Source organism: Tachysurus vachellii, chromosome 24 (assembly GCF_030014155.1).
Source record: "Tachysurus vachellii isolate PV-2020 chromosome 24, HZAU_Pvac_v1, whole genome shotgun sequence".
Lineage (NCBI taxonomy): Eukaryota > Metazoa > Chordata > Actinopteri > Siluriformes > Bagridae > Tachysurus > Tachysurus vachellii.
In genome coordinates this window covers 11,391,315-11,400,309 of record NC_083483.1, presented here as the reverse complement: position 1 = coordinate 11,400,309, position 8,995 = coordinate 11,391,315, and the positions used below count along the sequence as shown (strand labels likewise).

At 41.5% G+C, this 8,995-nt stretch overlaps 1 protein-coding gene across 2 annotated transcripts in view; it reads right to left on the bottom strand.

The window, feature by feature from the left end:
* Window positions 1-216: 216 nt before the first annotated feature.
* The window catches only part of itga6b (integrin, alpha 6b), a 24,752-nt gene continuing 15,973 nt past the window's right edge, over window positions 217-8,995 (bottom strand). Inside the window, exons 8-26 of one of the 2 annotated variants that reach the window (XM_060860319.1) lie at window positions 8,927-8,995; window positions 8,581-8,708; window positions 8,124-8,213; window positions 7,974-8,035; window positions 7,686-7,855; window positions 5,498-5,638; window positions 5,129-5,244; window positions 4,610-4,766; window positions 4,431-4,514; window positions 4,271-4,350; window positions 3,802-3,876; window positions 3,141-3,243; window positions 2,873-3,046; window positions 2,642-2,749; window positions 2,439-2,549; window positions 2,051-2,149; window positions 1,837-1,962; window positions 1,042-1,151; window positions 324-463 (exon numbers count right to left, since the gene is read on the bottom strand). The exon at window positions 8,927-8,995 is cut by the window's right edge and continues 26 nt beyond it. In XM_060860319.1, coding sequence (XP_060716302.1) covers window positions 1,083-1,151; window positions 1,837-1,962; window positions 2,051-2,149; window positions 2,439-2,549; window positions 2,642-2,749; window positions 2,873-3,046; window positions 3,141-3,243; window positions 3,802-3,876; window positions 4,271-4,350; window positions 4,431-4,514; window positions 4,610-4,766; window positions 5,129-5,244; window positions 5,498-5,638; window positions 7,686-7,855; window positions 7,974-8,035; window positions 8,124-8,213; window positions 8,581-8,708; window positions 8,927-8,995 — 1,962 coding nt within the window. In that variant the 3' untranslated portion in view covers window positions 324-463; window positions 1,042-1,082. Of the gene's footprint in view, window positions 464-1,041; window positions 1,152-1,836; window positions 1,963-2,050; window positions 2,150-2,438; window positions 2,550-2,641; window positions 2,750-2,872; window positions 3,047-3,140; window positions 3,244-3,801; window positions 3,877-4,270; window positions 4,351-4,430; window positions 4,515-4,609; window positions 4,767-5,128; window positions 5,245-5,497; window positions 5,639-7,685; window positions 7,856-7,973; window positions 8,036-8,123; window positions 8,214-8,580; window positions 8,709-8,926 lie in introns of both variants that reach the window. The other variant, XM_060860318.1, reaches the window with a different exon arrangement.

The following is an 8,995-nucleotide window of genomic DNA, read 5'->3' as shown; positions in this document are numbered from 1 at the left end:
GTGAAGATCCTTGAAGCATAGAAAAGTCCAAAATGATCCATCTCTCTTTTCTTATCTCGTTTATCAGTTTCATTAAGTGTTTCTGAAGTAGTCCCTTAACACATATACTGGTTTTGTTTTTACAAGTTGTTTTCTTTCATTTCATCATATTTACAATCAGAAGTTCAGGGTGTGCTAAAACAAAGCACTCAACATCTCAAACAAAGTGTCTTTGGATTGTTTTTTTTTTTTTTGTTTTTTTGTTTTTTCTATTAAAAGCAGGATATTAATGTGCATTAGCAGCTGATGTAGCATAAGGCTAGGAGTAGCTCTCATTCTCGTTCCAAGAAGTCATCCACTGTTTCTTTTCCCCCGAGGCAGGCTGCTCTTTCCCGAGTGGATGCGTGCGCTCTTCCTTCTTAATCCTCACGGCGCTGTAACTTGGCACGCTGTCAGTGTATTTGGAACGTTTGAAAAATCCACACTGAAGGGAATGACAGAGCACATGAATTAGCATTAGCATGAACCAAATGTAGAGTGTTGTTTTTAGATTAATACAAACTGTAAGCGTGCCAGACATAAAGAAGGTGCGATTTTTTTTTTCAACGTTCTGTTCAAAAGAGGCGACAGATAAGAATTTAGCACCAAAAGATCCAGAAAATATAACATGCACAAGAAAGCAGGAAAGATTTGAGTCTGCAAGGTCCAAGCATCTGCAATCAAGCTGAGCTTAGCTTTAAACATGTTTAAATTTATAAATCACACAATAATGTGTAAAGCTTTATATTAAAAAATATGACGCGTCCATGTATGTAACCCCTTTATCCCTTTCACTAACACCATACATGAAAGGTTTGTGTTGTAAGCAGCATTTAAAGTCATCACTATGCACTGGAAGCTTTAACATGATCATATTATTAAAAAAAAAATGACTGCAACCATTTCCCCAGATCTAAGCTATGCAAGGTAGCACAATGATCTGGGCTAGCATGAGTTAGCGCATCCTACAGTGACTCCCCCATGCCACCGCTGAGCTTGAAGGGTTCTGTAAAGTTCCGTTACCAAAAGAGAGCTGCTCGAACTTTGTTTGTCAATCCCTCTCGCTATGCATCAGAAGTCAGTCTCTCTTTCTCTGGTTCATTTTTTGGCTCGCTTTTGCCGAAGAAGCCACACTAAAAGGAGTAAAGTTGTTTGGTTAGGACCTTTTCCCACTGCACAAAGTGCCAAACTTTTAGCACCCAAAAGTGTGTGTTTCGTTTTTTTCATTGGCTACCAAACATTCCAGCTTTATGATTTTTTTTTAAACTGTGCAAAAGTAACACTTATGTTCATTTCGTGATCATATGGGCTGCAACACATGTAGGAGTGCACTGATCCTTCCCTATTCATTTTGTAACTTTTAGTTTAAAATGACATGAAGTGCTGTGTTTTAACATCCTGACTGCTTATTTATTTATCACTGACAATTTTAATTTTTTGACATATTTTGCCATAACATTTAAAGCTAGTAAATCAAACAGACGAATTGGGCAAATAACTTTGTCCATTATGGACGTCCTGTTTCCGGTGTGTTTGTTTGTGTGTATGTGTAGTGGATAAACAACGCTACAGCCATGTTAACATTATTTATATCCTTTTGTCTGTCTGTCTGTCTGTCTGTCTGTCTCTCTCTCTCTCTCACACACACACACACATACACACACTCCCACACACACACATACACACACATACACACACTCCAACACACACATACACACACACACACTCCCACACACACACACAAACAAAAATCTCATAATCGATAAATAAGAGCTGATGGTGTTGAATCTGTTAGAATGAGGTTGTGCCTTGTTTTACCTTCCAGAGCAGGAAGACCAATAAGCCAAGCAGGAGCAGGCCCAGTAATATAGCCACCAGTATGATCCACCAGGGTAAACCTCCATATTGTGCTGCCTTACGTACTGGGAATACAGTCACTCGTACCTAACACACACAGCCACAAATAATGTGTCATAACCTTTCTAAATACACAGTTACCTATACATATAATTCCATCTTTGTCTCAGCTCACCTGAGTATCTTTATTGTTCAGCAGCACATTTTTGGGAGCCTTCTCCAGACTGAGTGACGCTTTCACGATTATGTCAACATAATTCATGTCATGGTAATCCTGCATGAAACAACAACAGTGTTACTGGTCAAACTGGCTCTTTATAAGGTTTCAAACAGAATGCCAGAATAAATATTTTAAAATGCAGCCCTAAATCTAAGACCCGTTCACAAAAATAGGTCTGAAATAATAGCTCAGATTTAAAGCTGAGGCTTTTTTTCCACAGATCTGAAGAAATCAGGCAACGTTTTCACAGTAAAGACGATTTGCTACTTGGAGCCCTAATAATATAAAACACTGATCATTCAAAATACATCGTTCTTAACAACACATAGTTAATCAAACCCACCTCTAAGAAGGTGCTATTCCACAGACGAGCTCTCAGCGTGATGACGGCGTTGCTGTCCAATCCCTGAAGAGGACACTTGAGCGTCACACACGAAGCACCGTCATCACACATCTGCAAACGATACAACAAACCGGATTACAAACAAAACAACAAAAACAGATGATTCGGAGAAAAGATACGAAAAGGGCCAAGAGGTTTTTTACCAAGATTGTAGATTTCCTCTTGTCAGTAAAAAGAGATGATAAAACTCCTTTGTTTTCGGTTTCAGTTCCATCATTAACTTCACGCTTGCTCCTGGATAACGACGGATCCTGAAATAAAAAGAAAGCGAAGGATATTATGTTCAAAAACAATCTTCCTTTGGAGATACAATTAGAGCATCATCAAGCTTCTACGCGTAAACAAAAGTACCTGTAGAATGAAGTGTGTCTTACCGAACTTAAACTAAGGGTGTTGACTTCATCTGGCTTGCAGGCGATATTATCCGTACCCACGGTAGTGATCTTCATCAGGTATAGCAGCCATTTCTTGGTTGCCGTGTTCTTGGGCCACTCGATGTTCAGAAATGCAGTGCCAAACGACTTCAGAGGCTTTCCCAAATTGTTCACCTTTAGAATTGACAAAAAACAACAGAGTTAACCTATTGAGATAAAAGGTTTTACGCTGACTGTGCAATGAAGGAAGCTGTGATAACGTATTCACCCGGAATTCATAGTTGATCTGGCTGCCGATTTCCGCTTCCCTCTTCATGGCGCTCTCTCCTAAGACGGCTCCGCTGAATTCCAGCTGAGATGGCTTAGCCACCCTGAAATAACAGACCCGTGTTTAACGCATGTAACATGTACACGTTTCTGTTCAAATATTAAAAGGAAAAACTCTGAAGGCAGAATGAAGTCTGTTATTATATTTATTAAGTAGGTGTGTTGCAGACATGTTAATGTCAATCGTTCCCTTTTTGCCTTTACATGCACATTTTAATCTTACGTTACTAATATTTTTCCGTTTAACAAAACTGTGACGTGCACGTAGTCGAGCGCTGGTTTGTGAACGGAGGGTGGAGCCAGGAAACATGAGCAGTGAAGATCTTGACCTGTGTGGGATTGCTCTAACATGTATTTTTGTGTTTCAGTGAGTAGTGGAGAGAGAGAGAGAGAGAGAGAGAGAGAGAGAGAGAGAAAGAAAGAGTGAAGAGAGATAACAGAGCTGTGTGTGTGTTTGTGAGCAGGGAGGAAAGCGATCGAAAAAGCAATTAAGTAGTTACAGCGAATAAAGAGCCGATCCACACTTGACTCCTCATTTCTCTCCAAACCCAAGAGAAGTGTCACAGGCCCAGACATAAAGGTTCTGGTATTTTGTGACTCACCCAGAAAGTGACAACAGCAGCTCAATTACAACATTTGCTTTCTTCGTAACTGTCAGTGGTGCCTGGTCGCTCGTCCTACAAAATACACACACGTAAAGTTACACTCAGTAATCTTAAGGGAAAGGAAAATGACACAAGGACGGTAAACAGCCGTATAACAGAAATGTAGTTCAGTTGTTATATTGGGCCAAAAATGATTCTGTTAAACATATTTAATAATTCTTCCATCTGTGATTAATTTATCACTCATTTTTATCCTGTAAAAAAAAGTTAAAAACTTGAAAAGACTTGGAACCTTAAAAAAACCTTAGCATCTCCATTGCATTAAAACAGGTCAAAATTGTTATCCATGGAATTCAAAATGATACAAGCACAAATAGTGTATGGATCAAGAAAAAAACAAAACAAATTATTCTTTTAAAGATTAAAGCTCAAGGATATTTTTTACTTGTCACTGAAAATCACGTACGTTTTAAGCTCAAGTGTAACTTCTATTTCATTCGTGTCCAAGGAAATCCCAGCAGTGCTCAGTATGATGTAAAACACAACCTATAATATAAAAATAGAAATACAGCGTTAAGACAGATCGATCACCCAGACTAAACTCCTGTGCTAGCTCTGTGACTTACTTCCGAGTCTTTTTTGAAAGGATTTCCTACGTCACATTCCGCTTTAGACCCGTTCTGATTGGCCACGCAGAAAATCTGCTTGTCCTGTGCACAAACAAACACTGAACTAAATATAAGACAGTAAAAAGCAGGGTGCTCATGTGTGCACAAGCAGTAAAGTCTTGAGATGTCAGACTCACAGCAGATTTGGTGCGAATTGCGGAGTAAGAGAGGGAGTCGGGGAACAATGCGGTCAGAACGGTCTCGTATGCGTCGTCTCCGTTCTTATTGGTCACCGCGACCTCCAGAGCAATCTCCTTCTGGTGGCTGAGTGAAATGACCGGCACTCCGTTGTTACTGAAAGCATGACAGCACAAGTTCAGTACGTTTTATTATAATGTAGTTACATAAATCACACTTCTGATTTGCAGAATAGAGAACAAATATAAAATGTTATACAGAATAAACTACCCTAAATTTGAATCTCCCTAAATCTGATTATTTAAGACACTCCCTGAAGTACTGTATGTAAAATGTGGGCTACTGGATACATGTCTAATGTCTATTGTAAATTTAATTATAACATACATTCATTATTTAGTTCATATATATTTGCTTACTTGCTTCGGTTGCTTCAGTAGCAAGTGATATATTTACTTAATAATAAATTGTGCTGATGTGGGGAGGAACAAGCCGTTCGCTTATATAAGAGAACTCACAGTGGCAGTGGGTTGAAGACGTCTTGATTGGGCTCTCGGGAGCAGAATTTGTACTGCAGCTGCAAGTTACTCTGACACCTCAGGTCAGTGCCACAGCCCTCTTTCACAAAATTCACCTGGTACCAAAAAAATAAATCAATCAAATCTCTCAAAAAATCTCAAAGAATCAAAGAATTCTTTGATTCTCTCAAAGAATCAAATCTCAATCAAAAAAAAAAAAAAAAAAAAAAAAAAAAAGAAAAGAAAAAATATAAACAAGTAAATAAATGCATAATAATAACAACAATAATAATAATCAAATTAAAGTGTCCTTTACTTAATGCCACGAGCATATGAAAGTATTTGCATGTTGTGATATAAAGTGTTTACCTCAGCAAGTGTCGGTTGGCTGGCAGCGATGATGGGACTCAACTGAACGAGGCCAGTTTGTCTCTTCTTGCGTCCTGACTGCTTCACAATCTCCACGTTCACGGCTATGGGCACGGCTCTCAGCTTGTCCTTTAAGTTATCCTTCACAGCAGGATAGCGAAATAGGTTTTCAGCAAAATACACCATTTTCCCACAAGGTGGTGATAATATTCTTACATGCTTTGGACATCTGAGAGAATTTCAGCTTAGACTATAACCTTTTACAGCCATGGCAACAATCAGAAGAGCTGCTTTGTTGTCATATTACAGTCCATTTAGTCTTGCTAACTTTTACCTGCATAACTGAACTGCACCTGGTCTTGCAGTAGGCATTCATTACACGTACATTGTAAAAGAACCCAGGACTTAAAGAATTAAGAATCAATGATGTGATTGATAAATATTTTCTATAAGAAATTTAAAAAAAGGAAAGAAAAATATTCACCATTAACACAGTTGTTATATTTATAATCGTCTTATTATAGTTTTGAGCCAATTTGACTGATAACATGAATTTAATCCAAACTTTAATAAGTAAAAAACAAGTAATATATATATAGAGATAGAGAGACAGACAGACAGGCAGACAGACAGACAGACAGACAGGCAGACAGACAGACAGACAGACAGGCAGACAGACAGACAGGCAGACAGACAGGCAGACAGACAGACAGACAGACAGGCAGGCAGATGGACAGACAGGCAGGCAGACGGGCAGGCAGACAGGCAGGCAGGCAGGCAGGCAGGCAGACAGACAGACAGGCAGACAGACAGGCAGACAGACAGACAGACAGGCAGACAGACAGACAGAAAGGCAGACAAGCAAACAGGCAGGCAGGCAGACAGACAGACAGGCAGACAGACAGACAGACAGGCAGACAGGCAGGCAGACAGACAGACGGGCAGGCAGACAGGCAGGCAGGCAAACAGACAGACAGACAGGCAGACAGACAGACAGAAAGGCAGACAAGCAAACAGACAGGCAGGCAGACAGGCAGGCAGGCAGACAGACAGGCAGGCAGACAGACAGACAGACAGACAGACAGACAGACAGGCAGACAGACAGACAGACAGACAGGCAGACAGACAGACAGAAAGGCAGACAAGCAAACAGGCAGGCAGGCAGACAGACAGACAGGCAGACAGACAGACAGACAGACAGGCAGGCAGATGGACAGACAGGCAGGCAGACGGGCAGGCAGACAGGCAGGCAGGCAGGCAGGCAGGCAGACAGACAGACAGGCAGACAGACAGGCAGACAGACAGACAGACAGGCAGACAGACAGACAGAAAGGCAGACAAGCAAACAGGCAGGCAGGCAGACAGACAGACAGGCAGACAGACAGACAGACAGACAGGCAGACAGGCAGGCAGACAGACAGACGGGCAGGCAGACAGGCAGGCAGGCAAACAGACAGACAGACAGGCAGACAGACAGACAGAAAGGCAGACAAGCAAACAGACAGGCAGGCAGACAGGCAGGCAGACAGACAGACAGACAGACAGACAGACAGACAGACAGACAGGCAGGCAGGCAGACAGACAGACAGACAGACAGGCAGGCAGACAGACAGACAGACAGACAGACAGGCAGACAGACAGACAGACAGGCAGACAGACAGACAGAAAGGCAGACAAGCAAACAGGCAGGCAGGCAGACAGACAGACAGGCAGACAGACAGACAGACAGGCAGACAGGCAGGCAGACAGACAGACGGGCAGGCAGACAGGCAGGCAGGCAAACAGACAGACAGACAGGCAGACAGACAGACAGAAAGGCAGACAAGCAAACAGACAGGCAGGCAGACAGGCAGGCAGACAGGCAGGCAGACAGACAGACAGACAGACAGACAGACAGACAGGCAGGCAGACAGACAGGCAGGCAGACAGACAGACAGACAGACAGGCAGGCAGACAGACAGACAGACAGACAGACAGACAGACAGGCAGGCAGACAGACAGACAGACAGGCAGGCAGGCAGGCAGACAGACAGACAGACAGACAGACAGACAGACAGACAGGCAGGCAGGCAGGCAGGCAGACAGACAGACAGACAGACAGACAGGCAGACAGACAGACAGACAGACAGACAGGCAGGCAGACAGACAGACAGACAGACAGACAGATACATATTTGTGTTTGTTATACCTGAAGTTTGAGTGTTTTTGTTAAGCATTCAAGCACGTTCTGTGTTTTTAGATCCATGACTCCTGTGCTCTCATAGTCCGTGTCGGTGGCTGTGGGTGGGGTGAAAATGGCGCGAGACGGAAGTCCCTGCTGCTTCCTCTTTGTTTCCACCTGGATGGAGTATTTGATTCCTGAGTGGACGTTAAAAAAAAAACAAATAAAGAAAAAATAAACATTTAACATTATATAATATTACCGTTAAACTGTAAGGCTGGATGAGAACGCTAGGAAGAACACATATGTACTCACTGAGAGATGGGTTGTAGTTTTTGGAGTTGGAGGTCAGTTTGAAACAGATCTTCACCTGAAGACTGGAAACATATATATTTCTTTGAAAAACACATCAGCACAAAAGCTTGTAAAAACATTTCAGGATGACTGTCGATAAGTCTCTCTTACCAAATGTTGTCACCGCAGTTCTTCTTAGTGAGGTCTATGTCTTTGGGAGTGGTAGTGATCGTCTTTTCTATGTTGACCACCGGCCTTGCTCTGTGAAGTGTCAGGAAGAAACGATCAGAAGGAGCAGAAGAAACTCGGCAGTCAGAATTCAGATACAAAAACAACAACATGCAGAAATGCAGAGTTTGATCGTAGTGAATATATCGCTTGTTAGCATGGAGTACTTTAGAGCATGTATATATTTTGCACTGTGTGTATTTATTTTCTTGAATTGTAGCTTTGACAACAAAACATTGTTGTCTGGTGAATAGGAAGCCATTTGGGATTCTATAAAGGTTTTATGAAGACTTTAAAATTGTAGGAGTTGAAAATATCATTTAAAGGTAATCTAATATTTCATGAAGAAAATATTATATTAATAAAAATGCCAAAGTAATTAAACAGCCCAGGTTCTGACCTGTACACGGCTACGGTGTCAGAGAGAGATCCGATGGCCAAGTCTGGAAATTGATTGTTGTCTAAATCCATGTTACCAGCTAAGGAGTAACCAAACATCTTAATGTTTAGGTCTTTTCCTTTCAGAACCTGGTAGAGACAGAAAAAATAATCAAATGTATTGAGAATAAGTGAATAAAACGTTTAGCAAGAAAATGACAGAAAAGGCTGGGCTCTGTATTAATACTAATTTTTATCATTTGCAATTTAAAAATACTAATTTATGAGCAGTCACTTGAAGCAGACCGGTCACTTTTTGGTCTGAGATGCTATCAGTTAAAAGATGGAGAGACGATGAGGTATTAAACCTGAACAGGTTCTTTTTTGAGGCCGCTGCTCGAACCATGATAGATGTAGACACATCCTGCTCCTTCTTC